The sequence below is a fragment of the Amphibalanus amphitrite genome, unplaced genomic scaffold, assembly GCF_019059575.1.
Source record: "Amphibalanus amphitrite isolate SeventyFive unplaced genomic scaffold, NRLGWU_Aamphi_draft 000017F_arrow, whole genome shotgun sequence".
NCBI classification, from domain to species: domain Eukaryota; kingdom Metazoa; phylum Arthropoda; class Thecostraca; order Balanomorpha; family Balanidae; genus Amphibalanus; species Amphibalanus amphitrite.
Window position 1 is genome coordinate 1,763,098 of NW_024881513.1, and position 20,265 is coordinate 1,783,362.

Sequence of the window (20,265 nt, forward strand, 5' to 3'; positions counted from 1 at the left end):
AAAAGCTGATCTGTGATTTAAAACTGTTGAACTTGGGTTTAAAACACATGACTTCCGTTTTAAAAGAACTGAATACGATTTTAAAACAACTGACGACGATTTTAAAACAGTTGAATTTATTTTTAAAAGAACTGAACTGCATTTTAAAGTGTGCTAAATGTAGCATTATCTCATTCATTATTATTGCATTTTGTTGTCATGCAACCTTATCTAATACCTTGCCTTTTCTGTTGAAAGTGTAACTAATTTTTGTTTGCCGATGTGTTATGATTATTGCTTTTTGCAATGTTTTTAAAGATAAAAAATCCCACTGCATTTATTGCAAGGCTATTCAGATAACATTGACAGTGGTTTCACTGCTTAACAGTCGTTAGCTGACATCGAAATTATTCGAAACTATGTATGTACACATGTAACTTTGCATAGAAAATCGTCATGCTTTTGTGACGCATCTATCTTTGCACATCTTCGGGCATTCTACATGCAGCCGGTACACAGCATACCTTATACACCCAGCATAGCTTATGCAGCCGCCTGAGCTATTTCTTCTCTTACAGCAGTGACAGTTTTTTCATCATCGGTGACTATCAAGTCACCGATACTGGGTGATGACATTGTCTAAAGTAGATACCTACTTTCCTTTGAAGTAAATGCGAATATAATATGCCTTTTATAAAGTGAATGCAATACCTACTATGTAGAATCTATGTATATGTACAGTCGCTCGAATGTTGAGCCCAGTGACAAGTGACCCAAGTGATCTATATATGGCCTGGTGCGCTGGGAGTGGCAGTCTTGCATATATACTGAACAGAAAAAGTGGGAAAATGGAAAGTCATGAGAACAACATTTTACATTTTGTATTTATGTACTCGAACTCTTCCGGTTTGAAGAAGCAGCGCTTCATTCAATTCTAGCAGACGACGCAAAACGGGGGAGCATATAGCTATTATCATTATTAGTGTAGCTGAAGTGTTACTGGCCCTATCATGCTTTTTAAGGTGCAGTTCAGTTATTTTAAAAATAAATTCAACTGTTTTAAAAACGTCGTCAGTTGTTTTAAAATCGTATTCAATTCTTTTAAAACGGAAGTCATGTGTTTTAAAACCCCGTTCAACAGTTTTAAATCACAGATCAGCTTTTTTAAAATGGAGTTCAACTGTTTTAAATCGCGGCTAAAAAGGTGTAGTTCCAGCTCCCGGGAATCGTTACCGGACGCCATAAGAACCAAAAGGACCAGTAACACGCCTCTAATTGGGGCGACAAACGAGCGAGCAATAGGGCGAACCTTTCACGTGCGTAATTGCGAGAGGTACTTCCAACTGACTTGTGCACGGCTCCCTTCTAGCCGGTTTCTAACGATGTGCCAGATTTAAGCGCAATATGTTCAATTGTTTAGCCGTTCTTGGGATCTGGAAGCGACCCCTGCACGTGCGCACGTGCATCAGCACCCCAACCGTGACATATGGAAATGCAGTGCCTAGTGTGTACCTACTTACTGTACCAAGTTTCAGCGCAATATGCCCAGTCACAGATAACAGTAGTACTACTGTTATCTATGGCCCAGTAATTACCGATATATTGTAATTGTTACAAAACTGACATCGCTTCGTCTTGCATGTGGCACGTTCATGAGGGGTCACTCACATGCATCTAGAATAGTCCAATACTAGATAGAAGGAATGAAGTTTAGCTAGCCTACGAAAATTTCCGTAAGAAAATCGGTTTAGTGGTTGCGGAGATATAAGCTTCTTAAAGCGTTCCCATGACCGGCCGGCCGCTCATACTCAGAAATATCTGCTAATCTACCTAATACCTCACTCGCTCGTAATAACGGCTTGGTACTCTGAACTGGGCGGTTATCATTGAACATTGCGGAGACTGGAGTTGGTAGGTATGTACAGGTCTCGCGGGTTTTAGCGGTAGGTTTTGCACCTAGAAAATTTAGTGTACTTCAGGCTATATCTTCGTCGTCTTAAGCTTTAAAGTGTTGAAGATGCTATCGACTTGTTGGTTCACAAGCCGGCCATGATCGTGTAAAATGGCTTCATCGTAGATGGATTAGTTTCTGAAATATAACCGGAAATGTCAAAGTGCAAAACCTACCGCTTAATCTCGCGAGAGCCGTACCTACAGAGTGTCCCAGAATTACCTGAACATTTTTAATTGTATAAGGCAAACATATTTGCGCTTTTTTTCATCGACCTATAAAGTCAACTGGGGTGGCTATGAAATAGCGCATGCAATAGACACGCTAGTTACAAGATCAGCCGGCAGTGGTGGGAAAATGCCAGGCGCTGTTGGTCTCAGTTATTTTATGGGTCTCCCGAAACTGGCTTTAGGCCCGTTTTCTTTGACCTCTCGCCGGAGGATTATAAGATCATTTAGGATGAATTTTACATCAAAGTGTTCCCAGGCCATAAGGCATTATCCCCCAAAGCAAAAAGTTCTGCCTGCACCACTGTTGCGTTGCTTTTGACATCTGAAGTGGAGAAGCTCCAGTCTGATCATGGCGCGACCTTTGGCTTCCAACATATTTGGTTTCCAAAACAAACCTGTGCATGGCCATTGGGTTCACGGCATCCAGTTTTTGTAATGCTAGAATATTACCGTAGTGGCACCCTGTGTTAACAGTCGCCTTTGGGCATCATATCAAGCTGAATGAGTGCACCGTGGCTCAAAATGTCTCACACTTTGATTTTCGACGGGTGCCTGGCCGTCTCTGCTGTTGGGGCGTTGTCGCCATCTGACTTCCAAACACAACTTTTTCGGCCGGTTCAAATGACAGAATACCTTCGTTAGACCCCGATGTTTGTCTCAATTTACTTTTTTGTTGAACCAAAAAATGGGGTCGCAGCCTGAAAGATTTTGAAATAGCTGAGCGATCTAAGGGGCCGAGACAACTGTTATTTCGTAGCATATTATTGTTACTTGCCCAGCCGTCATAATGCATGAAGGTAGTAGGTGCAGTCGCACCAGAAAGTTTTGTTTGTTTTGTTGGGTTAGGCCCTTTCGGTCGACAAGACCATTGCAGAGCCGGAAGGATGATAGGAATTAGGGGGAGACATTGGTCTGGGCAGGCACCCTTGTGAGTCGCCGGGGCTGAGCCCGTCCGGAGGACAGGCCACTCAGCCCCAAGGCACTCACTGCACCCGGCTACGGGGTGCGCTCCCTCAGGAGCAGCGGTGCCGCTCCAAGGGAGCAGCCCGCATGAGATAAAGTTGCCTGTCCAGCCCGGAGAGGGGTTGCGGCGTGGAGGAGAAGGATTTCAGTATCCTGAGGATAGAAACACGGAACGGTGGCACCAGAAAGTGATTGACAGAAATGTTTTCGCCAACACGGATATCGAATCCCTCGTCCATGTATTATAAGTATATTATAACCGAACGTACGGAACACCTGAACCCAGTATCCACGTTACTTGATGTTGCAGGCATTTAACTGAAATACTCCCGTCAACAAAACTCCGCAGGACTGACCAATTGTTGAGCGGCCTTTTATTTACATACGTCATCTTAAATCATTTCACAGTAAACACCACATTGGTTAACGATGCCATAAATGGGTCCATGCCCCCGCTCCCATAAATGGGTCCATGCCCCGCGCGCTGACTGTCACTCAGCAGATATATCTCAGAGAGACGACAGGACCGTGCCCCCGGCGCTGGCTACTGTTGGCTGCCGCTCAGTGGAGATAACTCAGAGAGCACGCTCTCGAATATAGGAGCAATGCCGGAGAAAACTCAGCTACATTTGCGGCAAAACCCACATTGTTAACCTATAAAAATGGGAAGAAAAACTTTGTTTATAGACTAAAAACAATTGTTTGGGATACCACCCAAGGCTCGGACTATGGACCGGGGCCCTTCTCGGTCAAGTTCCAATCCTGACATGCTGCTGCTGCCGATGTGTTCACTTTCCCTGCTTCCAGCGAGGGATCCAGGTATCAAGACTGGGAAATGCAGCTGGACTGGTTGGAGTTGGCCTGCAGAGTGGCCACAGTGGCCGGCGGCCGGTGTGGGGCGCGCTCCCCGGTCTCCTGCCGCGCTGATCCGCTGTCGTCTGGAGTCGGTGCGGCCATGAGGTCGGACGGCCGCGGCCGGGTGCGGCCCATCTGCTGGTGCTGGCCGCGCAGCAGCTCCCAGGCCGAGAAGTGGCGGTATCGGACGCCGAACTCGGCGCAGGTGGCGTCGAACACACCGCGCAGGTGCACCAGCTGGCCGTGGTCGACCGTCGGGAAGAGGTGGTGCAGCCCGTGATCGCCGAACGTGGTGAGCACCAGCAGCGGACTGCCGCGCACGGCCGCCCGGTCGCCGACGGCGTCCAGCTGGCGCAGGCCCCAGTCGCGCTCGGCCACCGGCTCGTCGCCGTCGTGGTAGAGGCGCGGGTGGTGGTGCGCCGCCGCCAGGCCCAGCGTCGCGAACACGTAGCCGCAGGTGGCCACTGTCAGCGTCCACAGGCCGAGCGCGTCCAGGAGCGCGTCGGCGGGCCGTCCGTGCGCGCGGCCCCACAGGCCCGCGCAGCCGGCCAGCAGCAGCACATGCAGCAGCGGCAGCGCGTTCTCGGGCCGCGGCCGCTGCTCGCCGCGGATCCAGCGCAGCGCGCGCTTCATACCCTCGATGAAGAAGCTGATCAGCAGAGTTAAGTGGTACACGACGGCGTCCGCCAGCCCGCGGCGACGCTTGGCGTGCGTCAAAAAGAATATGACCGGCTCCAGCAAGGTGACCTCGAGGTCCATGGCCGTGTTGGGGAACATGTGGTGGCTGAGGGCGTGCGACACGCGGAACTCGGCCGACGACAGCAGCGGCACGTCGAGCAGGTACATGCGCCAGTTGTCGCGCTGGTGCAGGAAGTTGTGGCCGACGCCGAGCAGCAGCGCCAGCACCACGCCCGAGGCGGCCGCCGCCAGTCTCGAGTGCAGCACCGCGGACGCCACGCCGGTGACCAGGAAGAGCAGCAGGCCGCCGTCGGCCACCAGCCGGGTGGCGGCGCCGGCGCCGGTGCCCACGCGCCGCAGCACGGGCGCCGCGCGCCGCTTCAGCGTCCGGTAGAAGCCATCGGCCTGGAACGTGTAGGGCGCGTTGCGCGGCTGTGTGGCGGCGCGGACGCGGCAGCGGGCCAGCTGCTGCTCGGGCCGGCCGGTGGCCAGGCAGTGGCTGGCCTCGAACAGCTCAGTGATGTCCTGGCCGCGGGTGATGTCCAGCCAGAAGCGGCCGCCCGGGTGGCGCTCGGCAAACTCGCTCAGGTCGTACAGCTCATCGTGCACGCGCCATAGGCCAGCGGCGCCATCGATCTTCCTCTTGTCCTGGCCGCAGAGGTAGCTGGTAAAAGTAACGGATGAATCGGATCGATATCAGCTAATCTGTTACTGATGCTACGGTCCTGTTGTACGGCTAGGTATTTGAAAGGAAGCTATTCTGCCACTACACCGAAACGGTTCGGTAAAGGCAAGCACGCATTAAAATTACACACTGAGGCCTCGCAACCCCCACCGAACCCATCAAGCTGCGACATTTGAACGTTCAAGATAGGAAGTTATCAAACAGGTCTGATTGTGTAATCACCCCCCCCCCCCCCCCTCAGAGCCAGCGGCGAGGCGGTCGTATAGCGTTCAGTTAGGTACGGGTGGAGATAAAAGTGACGGCCTCTGTGCTCACTGCTCAGTCGTATGTCCCGCCAGTTGGCCTCCGGGGCCCGTGTCCCTCCACCCCGGCGCTGCGGTGACGGGTTCTAAGGGCTCGCTCCCCCGGCGCTCCCGTGCCGGGTACGGGGGCCCCTGTGCTCAGTCTGCGCGTCGCTCCCCCCGGCGCGGCGTCTCACCTCCAACCAGGCGACGCCGGACTTGTCCCAGATCCAGCGGCGCCGGCCGCCCGTGTACCTGCCGAACTGGCTGGTCAGCGCGCCGTCGCGCGGTGCCATGGCGTCGCCGGCCGGGCTCGCACTGTGCCGGCCCGGCCGCCAGTACCGACACGACCCAAAGCTCCGCCAAGGTCACCCTCCGCACTGAGAGGCGGCGGCGAGCCGGGGCAGACCGACCGCACCCCGCCCCCTCCCAGACGGGATCAGCAGCGCGGCGCCGGGCTGATGCGCCGCAAACCGGAACCAAAAATTCACTGCAAGCCTGACACGCCGAGTGCCGCCAGTAGGTGGCATCCCTTGAGCGTACTGATTGAACGGTAGCCCCTCTGTCAGGTCATGTCATCATGCCTCTAAAAACTTTGTGATTCTGTCATTCCTACAGTTTACATCCCAGAAGTTTGAAACGTGGGCTTTTTTGAGGAAATCAGTATAAACAATTCGTATAGTATATCTCGGAATTTTGATGTCGCTAACCTAAGGTCAGGTCAACTTTGCTACCTCTGCCTCTCCGTTATAGAGGCACGGATCACCTAACGGATCGGCATCTCTCCCCGCTTCCCATTGTTATCGGTGTACCCGCGGAACGGGCTGCCATCTAGCGGCGCGGATATCTTCACTAAGGAGGGAAGCCGGCCGCCCGCCGCAACCAGTGTTAAAAGGCAGGGGGAAACGGGTGTGAACGCAACACCCGTCCGTCGTTTCCATCCTCAGGATGTTCAGATCAAGTTCAAATCCTTCTTCTCCACGCAGCAACTCTCGATCCGGGCTGGACAGGCAACTTTATCTCATGCGGGCTGCTCCCTTGTAGCGCACCACTGCTCTCAAGGGAGCACACCCGGAGCTGGGTGCAGAGAGTGGGTCGGCCTGTCCATTCGGACGGGCTCAGCCCCGGTGACTCTCTAGGGTGCCTGTCCAGACCAATGTTTCCCCCAATTCCTATAACCCTCGCCGGCACAGGGGGGGGGGGGTTGATGCAACCCTCCTAAGGTTTTTCGCGAATAACTCGCGAAAAAAGCGGCCGATCGCGACGAAACTTTCAGTACCCTCGCATTGATCAATTTTACACCCACCCTGAAAATTTCATGACCCTGACCCAAATGACCTTTGACCTGTGACCTCTTTTCCGAGACCATGTTTGGCCGGAATCGCGATTCGGCGTATGTCGGCTCGCATTAGCCGCGCGTATGCAAGCTTTTCGTGGTTTCAAACGTTCAAACATGTGATTTGATGTTGCTCCCATACATTAGGGTGGGTGTCAAGGTCACCTGAAGGTCAGGTCAGGTCATTGACCTTTGGTGACTTCGGGTGACCTCGGTTCACTTTTTCGAGTTTTACATGTTTCTAGGCTAGTTTTTGGAGCTGAATTCGAATTTAGCAACTATTTGAACATTTACGAAGTAGTTTTGGTGTCTTCGTAACATGTTACGAAGCTGTCAGAGGTGGTTGACACGTATTACGAATACCCGTCACAACCCCTACCGGTTGACCTGACCTGACCTGACCTGACCTGGTCTAAATGCTTAAAGACATCATCTCTGATCAAAACTAACACGATATTCGTGATCAGCACCCCGGAAAACCTCTTAGCAGCCACGCTTTACGACTTTCTAACAGGTCCCGATTTTCCCGGTTTTCGGGTCATTGACCTGACCTGGAAGGTCATCTGATGACCTAGGACCTTAAAATTGGGTATCATTGGCTTCCTCTCGTGACGGGCAACACGCTCGTTTTTTCCGCCGAGCTCTAGCTCGATCAGGGGCCAAACGCGAGGGGGGGGGTTGTACCAACCCCCCCTTGTGCCGTCGAAGGACGCAAAATGGCCTGTGCCGGCGAGGGATAATCCTTCCGGCTCTGCAATGGTCTCCATTGACCGAAAGGGCCTAACCCAACAAAACAAAAACAAACAAAGGTTGTGAACGGATTAAATTACAGAGTCTCTCTAACAGCTGGAATGTTACCATAGCATGGAAATGTTAACATACTTTTTTCCCTAATCAGCTGGAGCATGCATAATGATCCAAATGTTTCTAGTTATGCTTCAGTTGTATGAGCAAGAAGCACGTCCTCGCAACTTTAACGTCGTTTTTGGCCGTGCACGAAGACCTTTCCTCATCCGTCTGCCCATAGTACGAGTTCATCCCCTGTTCCTATCTAGACGGTCACCGGCTACCAGTTGGAGTAGATAACATCGGAGCAAATCCAACGAGCTGGCCATTAACGTGACTATAGGTGGATCTCGGCCCCTGTTTCACGATACGACCCTTCCCGCCGCTACAAGGTATAGACACTTAGCGGGTTTCCATAAAGACGTTGGTAACATTGTGAAGTTTGCTTACGTTTCCATAGGAACGGAGGCACCCATACCTGATGATGTGAATTGTGAGGTACTGGGTAGCAGCGTGCCGCTAAACAGTGACTATAGCTTTGGCCCCGAGGCTGGTTTAGCCACGTGTTACATCTCAAGATATCTGTGGCTTAGAGCCAGGTTAGGTCATTTTGCACCCAATATATTGCCTCATACTCAATACTCAATACTCTCTCTATATCTATATATAATAATATATAATACTAATAATAAGTCAATAAGAGAAAATTGAAAGTCGTCTCATTTGGTCTGGGCGGGTCATTCTTAACACCGTCAAACATCGGGTTACTTGTAAACAGTGACATGAAAACGGTCACCACTTCACCAGCAGATTTTTTTTACTATAACTTGATAGAGACGTGCTAGAGCGGTGAAGACACGTCAGATGTGTTCAGCTCGTGCTCGACGATATGGATCGACTGATATGCAGCATGACCTTTTCCGGTCAGGTCATGACCTTGACCTGACGTAAAATTTTCAAAATGACCTTTCAAGGTCAACCTATAGTTCATTCGACGCGTCTCGACGAGAGGAACACGATGCTGGCAAAAGTAATGTCGTGGCTCGTTTGAGTCAAAAGTTATTACCGAAAAAAAACGTTTTTCGTAAACACGGCTATTTTTGGAGTTTTTGCCCTCTGGAGGCTAAACCGTTGACCTGAGGTCAAATCTAAGAATAAAACTCAGAAAGACCTGTGAAAGAGCTATCGAATGCGCTTTTCCGCGGCGCTGTAGTTGTATTGGTTCCCAAGTTATGCGTCGGGTGTTTCGAAAGTTGTTGAAATAAACAAAATTTGCCTTTAATGACCTCTGGTGACCTGACCTTTGACCTGACCTAAAAATGACCTAGGTATTTCCGCCATTATTTTTAACGCTCTTTGGAATGCCGCTTACCCCGTGTGGTTACATGGCCCAGAAGCCGAGTTTGGGGGGGGCGGGGGTTTCATACACCCTCGGCCCGGCGCGGTTGGTACCGTGTACCGGCCCGGCGTGGGTTTATACTTTATGCAAGTATATTTGTGAAAGTTACAGATTTAATTTAATCGGCAGATGAATATTAATCAAAAATATACTCATGAAATATATGTAAGAGATGACAACGATCGGAAAATTACCAATTTCGCGATGGACACTAGGTCGTCCACGTGGGTATGAAAACAACGATTTTCATGACAAAGGATACAATCTCAAATACTTAACCTGTCTCTAACGATTCTTGCCATTCTCATTTATACCATAGATATCTTCTGAGCTAGCTGAGAAACCACGTTCCGCAGAAAAATCACTTAATTAGCTCCGACACGACGCCCTCAACACGCCGAGGCCGGCCGCGTCCTTAGTGAAGATAGTTCACCTAAATACCCACCAGGTGGCAGGGGAGACAGGTCGCGGGGGAGTTGCCGATCCGTTATGCGATCCGTGATAGAGGTAAGCCAATGGGAAAAATTGAAATGGTTTTCTTTTGGCCGAAAACACGCTCAAACATCGTGACACGGATGAACGAACATGACACACTGAACCAGGAAATTGCAGCTGTGACCCCTTTATGGCTCTGAGGTCATGCCAGGTCATGAAACGTCTCCAACAGTTTTTTGACAATAACTTAAGCTAGAAACATGCTAGAGCGCTAGTGAAAACACCATGAACGTGTTCAGCTAAACTATACGAATCTAATGACATGCTACATGACCTTTTCCGTGACCTTGACCTGAGTTGACCCGAGGAATCGATTGCGACCATTATTTTTACGATCAGACGAAGCTTTTTGGCACTTTTGACGCGCCCCGTCCTTTAAGGGATGATTAAGGGATGAAGGATAGGAGGAACAGGTCTGGAGGGACGATTAAGGGATGAAGAATAGGAGGCACAGGTCTGAAACCTTTGACTGAGGTTAGATATTGATCCGAGGAATCGATTGCGACCATTGTTTTGGCGATCAGACGAAGCCTTGGGGCACTTTTGACGCGCCCAGTCCTTTAAGGGACGATTAAGGGATGAAGGATAGGAGACACAGGTCTGGAACCTTCGACTGAGGTTAGATATTGACCCGAGGAATCGATTGCGACCATTATTTTGGCGATCAAACGAAGCCTTGGGGCACTTTTGACGCGCCCCGTCCTTTAAAGGGACCCTCCCACCTTCAGAAAAGTTAATGAATTGGCATGAAAGTGATGTCACTCGGTTCAGAAAGAGCAAAAACGAATATCTACCAAATTTCATCGAAAAATATTCACCGGTTTTCAAGATATTAGACTTTTACTTTTGTTTACTTTTTGGGATCTCCGCTGTTCCTAGCAACTTTATTTAAAAGTGCGGTGCGGTATTTGTTGCGTGCAAAGCAGCATATACCACCTCGTGCTACAAAACGTTTTAGTCAAACATTTAACGGACGTCCGAAAGCCTGATGACGTCATCAGATTCCCGTAATGGTTAAGAGATAGGGACCACGCTGGTCCCACCCTGCAAGTAAAGGGAAGAAATTTCTTGAACAGCATAAAGCTGCGGGGGTTGCGACCAGGATAAATGGTGGTTTCTGAGCCTGGCCGCAAACTTGGCTATCTCAACTCAAAACTAATGTTAAGGTGGGAGGGTCCCTTTAAGGGACGATTGGGGGATGAAGGATAGGAGGCACAGGTCTGGAATTTTCGACTGAGGTTAGATATTGACCCGAGGAATCGATTGCGACCATTATTTTGGCGATCAGACGAAGCCTTGGGGCACTTTTGACACGCCCCGTCCCTCCTATCCTTCATCCCTTAATCGTCCCTAAAAGGACGGGGCGCGTCAAAAGTGCCCCAAGGCTTCGTCTGATCGCCAAAATAATGGTCGCAATCGATTCCTCGGGTCAATATCTAACCTCAGTCGAACGTTCCAGACCTGTGCCTCCTATCCTTCATCCCTTAATCGTCCCTTAACCCGCGCCCTGATGGGGGGGGCCATTTTGGCCCCCCCCTGTGGTTTTTCTTAAATAGCGAGAAAACGGCGGCGCGCAGCGCCGCCAAATTTTGGGTACCTTACCGGGCATCAATTTGACACCGTCACACAAAATTTCAAGTCACAGGTCACCTCAGGTCAGGAGTTATTGAGGTCAAACTGAGGTCATGTTCGAGTAAAAATGAGCAAAAAACATGACATCTTTAAACGCTCACAAATTCTACAGTTAACAAGCAATTTTAAAGTTCTTTATGTGGTTGTGTAGAGAAAAGACGGCGCTACAAAACTGTTATCTCGAATTTTCGAAATTTTGGGATTTTGACCCCCAAAATAACAAAAATGATTTTTTTAGAAAAACTAAAAAAATTTCCAAAAAAATTTCGAATTTCGAAAAAAACCGGAATATATATGATAGTCCCTGCGCTCTTCGATATACATACCAAATTTTAGATCGATACCTCTTTTTTTGGCCAAGTTATAGCGAAAAAACTGTTAAAAATTGATGACGTCAAATTTTTGAACTCAATTTTTAGCAGTTCTAGACCTCTTAGCGCAAAACGGAGACCACCATTGAACTCCCCGTGACGAGCTGCATCGAATCGATACCCATTTTATGCAAAAATATCAACTTTGAAATTTGACCTAATTTGACCTGACCTTGACCTGACCTTGACCTGACCTTGACCAAAACGTGACCTAAGCTGGCCCTAAAGTCTGTCTGACCCACATAATCGCATTTGTCATGTAAAATGGACCATAAAACATGTATCACATGACACTTTCATATTGTGACCCCCCAGTGACCTGACCTCTGTGACCTGACCTGGTATCAGTGACCTCAAATAGCAAAATATGTGTTTGAAGAACATTTCCCCATCGATGATTTTCAATGAAATGCATTTAACTCGATTTTACAACGCATTTCTTGAAATGCCTGTAAACGGTGAAAATTCGACCTTTGACCTGACCTGTGACGTCATCGGTTTGACCGAGGTCAATGAAATTGGGTCACAAGGTAGTTCCCCGTTGGGGCTATCCAACACCGTTTACCGCTTGTCGCTATGTTGCGTGGTTCTCGAGATCTGAGGGGGGGGGGCCAAAATGGCCCCCCCCCCATCAGACCGCGTTGCTCGGCAGACCCCATCTGGGCGCGGGTTAAAGGACGGGGCGCGTCAAAAGTGCCCTAAGGCTTTGTCTGATCGCCAAAATAATGGTCGCGGACGCCTGATTTTGGCGATCAGACGAAGCCTTGTGGCACTTTTGAAGCGCTCCCTCCTTTAAGGGACGATTAAGGGATGAAAGATAGGAGCCACAGGTCTCGAACCTTCGATTGAGGTTAGATATTGACCCGAGGAATCGATTGCGACCATTATTTTGGCGATCAGACGAAGCCTTGGGGCACTTTTGACGCGCCCGTCCTTTAAGGGACGATTAAGGGATGAAGGATAGGAGGCACAGGTCTGGAATTTTCGACTGAGGTTAGATATTGACCCGAGGAATCGATTGCGACCATTATTTTTACGATCAGACGAAGCTTTTTGGCACTTTTGACGCGCCCCGTCCTTTAAGGGACGATTAAGGGATGAAGGATAGGAGGCACAGGTCTGGAGGGACGATTAAGGGATGAAGAATAGGAGGCACAGGTCTGGAACCTTTGACTGAGGTTAGATATTGACCCGAGGAATCGATTGCGACCATCATTTTGGGGATCAGACGAAGCCTTGGGGCACTTTTGGCGCGCCCCGTCCTTAAAGGGACGATTAACCCTCGCCGGCACAGGGGGGGGGGGGGTTGATGCAACCCCCCTAAGGTTTTTCGCGAATAACTCGCGTAAAAAGCGGCCGATCGCGACGAAACTTTCAGTACCCTCGCATTGATCAATTTTACACGTTCCCTGGAAATTTCATGACCCTGACCCCAATGACTTTTGACCTGTGACCTCTTTTCCGTGACCATGTTTGGCCGAAATCGCGATTCGGCGTATGTCGGCTCGCATTAGCCGCGCGTTTGCAAGCTTTTCGTGGTTTCAAACGTTCAAACATGTGATTTGATGTTGCTCCCATACATTAGGGTGGGTGTCAAGGTCACCTGAAGGTCAGGTCAGGTCATTGACCTTTGGTGACCTCGGGTGACCTCGGTTCACTTTTTCGAGTTTTATATGTTTCTATGCTAGTTTTTGGAGCTGAATTCGAATTTAGCAACCATTTGAACATTTACGAAGTAGTTTTGGTGCCTTCGTAACACGTTACGAAGCTGTCAGGGGCGGTTGACACGTATTACGAATACCCGTCACGACCCCTACCGGTTGACCTGACCTGACCTGACCCGACCTGGTCTAAATGCTTAAAAACATCATCTCTGATCAAAACTAACACGATATTCGTGATCAGCACCCCGGAAAACCACATAGCAGCCACACTTTACGACTTTCTAATAGGTCCCGATTTTCCCGGTTTTCGGGTCATTGACCTGACCTGGAAGGTCACCCGATGACCTAGGACCTTAAAATTGGGTATCATCGGCTTCCTCTCGTGACGGGCAGCACGCTCGTTTTTTCCGCGAAGCTCTAGCTCGATCAGGGGCCAAACGCGAGGGGGGGGGTCGTACCAACCCCCCCCCCTTGTGCCGCCGAAGGACGCAAAATGGCCTGTGCCGGCGAGGGTTAAGGGATGAAGGATATGAGGCACAGGTCTGGAACCTTTGACTGATGTTAGATATTGACCCGAGGAATCGATTGCGACCATTATTTTGGCGATCGCACTTTTGACGCGCCCCGTCCTTTAAGGGACGATTAAGGGATGAAGGATAGGAGGCACAGGTCTGGAACCTTCGACTGAGGCTAGATATTGACCCGAGGAATCGATTGCGACCATTATTTTTACGATCAGACGAAGCTTTTTGGCACTTTTGACGCGCCCCGTCCTTTAAGGAACGATTAAGGGATGAAGGATAGGAGGCACAGGTCTGGAGGGACGATTAAGGGATGAAGAATAGGAGGCACAGGTCTGGAACCTTTGACTGTGGTTAGATATTGACCCGAGGAATCGATTGCGACCATTATTTTGGCGATCAGACGAAGCCTTGGGGCACTTTTGACGCGCCCCGTCCTTTAAGGGACGGTTAAGGGATGAAGGATAGGAGGCACAGGTCTGGAACCTTCGACTGAGGTTAGATATTGACCCGAGGAATCGATTGCGATCATTATTTTGGCGATCAGACGAAGCCTTGAGGCACTTTTGACGTGCCCCGTTCTTTAAGGGACGATTGGGGGATGAAGGATAGGAGGCACAGGTCTGTAATTTTCGACTAAGGTTAGATATTGACCCGAGGAATCGATTGCGACCATTATTTTGGCGATCAGACGAAGCCTTGGGGCACTTTTGACGCGCCCCGTCCCTCCTATCCTTCATCCCTTAATCGTCCCTAAAAGGACGGGGCGCGTCAAAAGTGTCCCAAGGCTTCGTCTGATCGCCAAAATAATGGTCGCAATCGATTCCTCGGGTCAATATCTAACCTCAGTCGAACGTTCCAGACCTGTGCCTCTTATCCTTCATCCCTTAATCGTCCCTTAAAGGACGGGGCGCGTCAAAAGTGCCCCAAAGCTTTGTCTGATCGCCAAAATAATGGTCGCGGACGCCTGATTTTGGCGATCAGACGAAGCCTTGTGGCACTTTTGACGCGCCCCGTCCTTTAAGGGACGATTAAGGGATGAAAGATAGGAGCCACAGGTCTCGAACCTTCGATTGAGGTTAGATATTGACCCGAGGAATCGATTGCGACCATTATTTTGGCGATCAGACGAAGGCTTGGGGCACATTTGACGCGCCCCGTCCTTTAAGGGACGATTAAGGGATAAAGGATAGGAGGCACAGGTCTGAAACCTTCGACTGAGGTTAGATATTGACCCGAGGAATCGATTGCGTTACGACCATCATTTTGGCGATCAGACGAAGCCTTGGGGCACTTTTGACGCACCCCGTCCTTTAAGGGACGATTAAGGGATGAAGGATAGGAGGCACAGGTCTGGAATTTTCGACTGAGGTTAGATATTGACCTGAGGCGACCATTATTTTTGCGATCAGACGAAGCCTTGGAGCACTTTTGACGCGCCCCGTCCTTTAAGGGACGATAGGATAGGGATGAAGGATAGGAGGCACAGGTCTGGAACCTTCGACTGAGGTTAGATAGGGTAGGGTGGGGTAATTTGAACATGTGGGGCAATTTGAACATAGTGTGAATAACAGAAAATTACGGAAAATCCATAAGTGGCATGACAATAAGACCAATGAGAGAAATTATCGTTACTAAAAGGGCTAACATATGAACGGGGTTTAAAGTTTCAGGGAATGAAGATGTTGATGCACAGTGTAAAAAATCAATTTCGCAAGGAAAAACGCCTAACAACACGTAATTGCAACTTCATTGCAGCGCAAAATCTTGCATTGCTAGCGCCTAATACGCAACGGCTTTTGTTGTATAATGACCTAATCAGTGCCTTCAATCCAAGAAATTTGCTTTTGAACCCTGTTTTTTGAAATGGCAAAATAACTTTAAGCGTGGGGTAATTTGAACATAGTGTGAGAATTTGAATGAAGACAGGGATAGCTCCGAAAAAACAACGCTCCCAGTTTTTTGTTGCCAATATTTTCGACCCAAGGCAGTAGCGGATTAGTGATGCCAGTTTTAGAAAAATTACGTCTAATATCCGTCTTATGTCCGGCATTGTTGTTGATTTTCCTTCCAAAAATGTTAAAGTCAACTATTTGTCCAAATATGTCCGAAAATTATGCAGCTATCAACACTCAAAACCGTCATTTTTATTGCTTATCATGTAATTTTACCAGCCGAAAAGAGTTCATTATATTGAGAGTTTAAAGGGACCCTCCCACCTTCAAAAAAGTTAATGAATTGGCACGAAAGTGATGTCGCTCGGTTCAGAAAGAGCGAAAACGAATATCTACCAAATTTCATCGAAAAATATTCACCGGTTTTCAAGATATTAGACTTTTACTTTTGTTTACTTTTTGGGATCTCCGCTGTTCCTAGCGACTTTATTTGAAAGTGCGGCATTTGTTGCGCGCAAAGCAGCATATACCACCGCGTGCTACCAAACGTTTTAGTAAAAGATTTAAAAATCGTTAGATCTCCGCTGACGTCACAAATTCTAAGGGGGCATACCAATGCACTAGCCCCTTAGAATCCGAAAACTGCAAGTTTGAAATTCCATATCTCCGAATTAAAGCATTTGTCGATGTTGTGAGTGCCCAAACCGGTATTTGCAGGCCATGGCCACCAATTTGGCTATCTCAACTCAAAACTAATGTTAAGGTGGGAGTGTCCCTTTAACAAGCTTTCCATTCGCCAATCAATGCTATGCACGATTACTTTATAAAAAGCGCTGAAGTGTAGCAAGCCATCGTCCAATGTTGTCCAGTCTGCTACCTTTGTCCAACCAATTCCGAATTGGACATTGGACAAAATCAGAACTCCAAATGTCCAGGTTTCGATTGGCACCACTTTAACAGAAGTAGTAGGGTGAATAGGTCAAAAACGCCCCCCTTAAGCGCGAAACCTTCTGACACTCAACCCAACACAGATTACTTAAACCTTTGGGCACCATCATGTAGCTCATTCTTTTTACTACGTTTTGAGACCAAGAAAAGACACCTGCGTGTGGTATTTAACCCCCCAAAAAGGTTTTCGCATACCCTTGCAAAAGGGCGTTTTGCCCCATACCCTGGGTAATACGCCCACACCCATGTGCAAAGCGCCCCCACCCCATCTATCAACAGAAAATGATGAACATGGCAGAACTTGACGTCATTCTGACGTCATTTGTGGTCAACCTATCATAGCCTTTGGAATAAAATTTTGTTGCAATGTGTAAAATGGATGCCCGGAGAAGTCCTGAAAGTTTGGTGACGATATCTGCAGTCGTTTAGGATATATCAGCAAAAAAGGACAGGGAGAGGCCTTTTCGGCCCCGACCTACAGGGCGCTACCCTGCACTCTCACCACCGTGCAAAACGCCCCCTTTCAGAAAACTGGGGGCGTTTTGCCCCATGCATCGAGTAGGCGTCTTGCCCCATCCACTCCATTTCCGGTCAACAAAATATTGACAAAAAACGCGCCACTAACGCCGCAGCATAATATATTCAACAGAATGACAATAAAACGCAGTTTTGAGTGATGTGCACAATAGCAAGGTTTGTGATATAAAGAGGGCATCAAAATATTAGGAATCTTCTGCAAAAACAGCAAAAACAACATCCAAAACCAACATCAGCACCTACCCACGCTGCTCCTCAAGACTCAGAACCGGAAATAGAGACCTACGTAAACAAGCAGCTGACTGTTCTGAAAGACAGGATAAAACACCTATCCGTCGATAAGAAATACGATTTTTTTAGGGGAGGCGTTTAACCCAGGGGTGCGTTTTCCCCACAGTTACCCTACGGTTGGGAGAGTTTTTATCGAACAAAAATGATAGACGTTCTGTTAATTGAAGAGGGGCGAATTCTGTCAACTGACCGGTGTGCAGCGTGCAGATATTGATACTCTGCAACTGTTATTTTTGCTGTTGTGTTGATTTTTCAAGTGAAGGTATGTTTAGAATTGTTCTGCCTATTTGTTTATGGGTCAAACAACATCGGTGCTGGCGAGACTATCGTTTTTATGACCGGTTAAAGGCAGTATATTCAAATTACCCCACGGTGGGGCAATTTGAACACACCGTGACTTGGTGGAGAAGTGAGGCTATGCTATTCAAGGTATGCTCGGCTCGTCCAAAAATGAGGCTTGCATGGTGAAAGCAAGTGACACTTGCGCTACTCAAGCAGTTTTTCTTCATCCAGGGTTGAACTGGAATTTGGTACAACGGAGAAGACGTAAAAATATGTTCAAATTACCCCACACTACCCTATTGACCCGAGGAATCGATTGCGACCATCATTTTAGCGATCAGACGAAGCCTTGGGGCACTTTTGACGCGCCCCGTCCTTTAAGGGACGATTAAGGGATGAAGGATAGGAGGCACAGGTCTGGAACCTTCGACTGAGGTTAGATATTGACCCGAGGAATCGATTGCGACCATTATTACGGAGCGAGCGAAGCGAGCGTAGTCTTTCCTTAGATTAACGGAAATTTCTGAGTAAGAGCGGCCGGCCGGCCGGCCGGCCGTGGTCACGATTCTGCGACGCTTATATCTCAGCAACCACTTGACCGATTTACACGCGGTAATTTTTGTAGGGTAGCTTCATTCCTTCTACCAAGTATTGGACTATTCCCGATGCATGTGGGTGACCCCTTATGCACGTGCCACGTGCAAAACGAAGAGGTGTCAGTTTTGTAATTGTTGCAATATCTCGGTAATTACTAGGCCGATTGCGCTGAAAGTTGGCATGTAGGTAGGCACCTACTAGGCACTGCATATCCATGTGCCAGAGTTGGGGTGCTGCTGCACGTGCGCACGTGCAGGGGTCGTTTCCAGATCTCGAGAACGGCTGGACCGATTGCGCTCAACTTTGGTACACGGTTAGGGACCAGTTAGTAGGGTGCCGTGCACAAGTCAGTTGGGACCCATTTTGCACGTGCGCACGTGCAGGGTGCCGCTCCCAGATATCGAGAACGGCTTGGCCGATTGTGCTCAAATTTGGCACATCGCTAGAGACCGGTCAGTAGGGTGCTGTGCACAAGTCAGTTGGAGGTACCTACCCGCTCGAAATTTCGCACGTGCAAGGCTCACCCTCTCGCTCGCTCCGTTAGTCGCCCCAAAAGGCGTTTTACTAGTTTTACAATCAGACGAAGCCATTTGGCACTTTTGACGCGCCCCGTCCTTTAAGGGACGATTAAGGGATAAAGGATAGGAGGCACAGGTCTGGAGGGACGATTTAGGGATGAAGAATAGGAGGCACAGGTCTGGAACCTTTGACTGAGGTTAGATATTGACCCGAGGAATCGATTGCGACCATTATTTTGGCGATCAGACGAAGCCTTGGGGCACCTTTGACGCGCCCCGTCCTTTAAGGGACGATTAAGGGATGAAGGATAGGAGGCACAGGTCTGGAACCTTAGACTGAGGTTAGATATTGACCCGAGGAATCGATTGCGACCATCATTTTGGGGATCAGACGAAGCCTTGGGGCACTTTTGACGCGCCCCGTCCTTTAAGGGACGATTAAGGGATGAAGGATAGGAAGCACAGGTCTGGAACCTTCGACTGAGGTTAGATATTGACCCGAGGAATCGATTGCGACCATTATTTTTACGATCAGACGAAGCTTTTTGGCACTTTTGACGCGCTTCCTCCTTTAACCCGCGCCCCACTGGGGGGGGGGCTATTTATAGCCCCCCTCCAGTTTTTCTGCAATAACTTCCAAACCGCTTGACGGATCGACGCCAAACTTTCAGTACCTTCTGCTGCATCAATTTGACACCTTGTGTCAAAATTTGAACTTCGTAGCTACCATAGGTCGGCCGGAAATGACGTCAGAGTGACGTCATGTTCGTCCGATTTCGACGCAAAACATTGAACCACGGCAATCGCTCCCAAGAGCTCAGTTTTTAAGCTAAACCCAATTTCTTTGCATGAAATGACTCAGAATTGATCGCGCTATCAAACTGCTATCTCGGATTTTCAAAATTTTGAAAATTTTGAAAATTTGATATAATAATATTCAAAATTTATATTTTTATATTTAAAAAAAAAAAAGTTTTTGACTTTTCGAACAAACCGGAATATATGTGACAGAACGCATGATTATGACTAACTCTAGCAAGTTTTAGCTAAATATCTTCAAAAATGGCCAAGTTATACGCATTATTGCAAAAAAATTCACAATTATTAATTTTTCAAATCAATTTTTCAGTACGTATTTGACATCGTACACCAATATAAATGGCACCATCGTGTTCCTGAGCTCAAACTGCATCCAACAGACACCTTTTTTGTTGAAAAATTTTAACTTCAAAATTTGACCTTTTTTGACCTGAAAGTGACCTGACCTAAGCTAAATTCGACTCAAAATGACCTCGAATGACACAGACGACATCAAATTCGAAATCTATGGCCTAAATGGACCTTTCTTAAAACCAACGTTACAGACATTCG

The 20,265-nt window shown here is 48.4% G+C and overlaps 1 protein-coding gene across 2 annotated transcripts; it reads right to left on the minus strand.

Annotated features, from left to right (window-relative positions):
- Positions 1–3,351: 3,351 nt before the first annotated feature.
- On the minus strand, positions 3,352–6,020 carry LOC122387874 (cytochrome b5-related protein-like). Of its 2 annotated transcripts, none has more exons than XM_043378486.1 (2): positions 5,820–6,020; positions 3,352–5,304 (listed from the first exon to the last, which is right to left on the minus strand). In XM_043378486.1, the coding sequence occupies exons 1-2, from the start codon at positions 5,916–5,918 to the stop codon at positions 3,946–3,948; spliced, it is 1,458 nt and encodes a 485-aa protein (XP_043234421.1). In that variant the 5' UTR covers positions 5,919–6,020; the 3' UTR covers positions 3,352–3,945. The 2 variants fall into 2 exon arrangements, with proteins under 2 accessions (XP_043234421.1, XP_043234430.1); XM_043378495.1 differs by having other exon boundaries at positions 3,352–5,298; positions 5,820–6,003.
- Between the last annotated feature and the right edge of the window lie 14,245 nt (positions 6,021–20,265).

Excerpts from the sequence above, each read along its gene's own strand:
- LOC122387874 (XM_043378486.1), bottom strand. The coding sequence starts at position 5,918 with ATGGCACCGCGCGACGGCGCGCTGACCAGCCAGTTCGGCAGGTACACG. Across the intron at positions 5,305-5,819 it reads CCGGCGTCGCCTGGTTGGAG|GACAAGAGGAAGATCGATGG; the intron begins GTGAGACGCCGC and ends CTCTGCGGCCAG.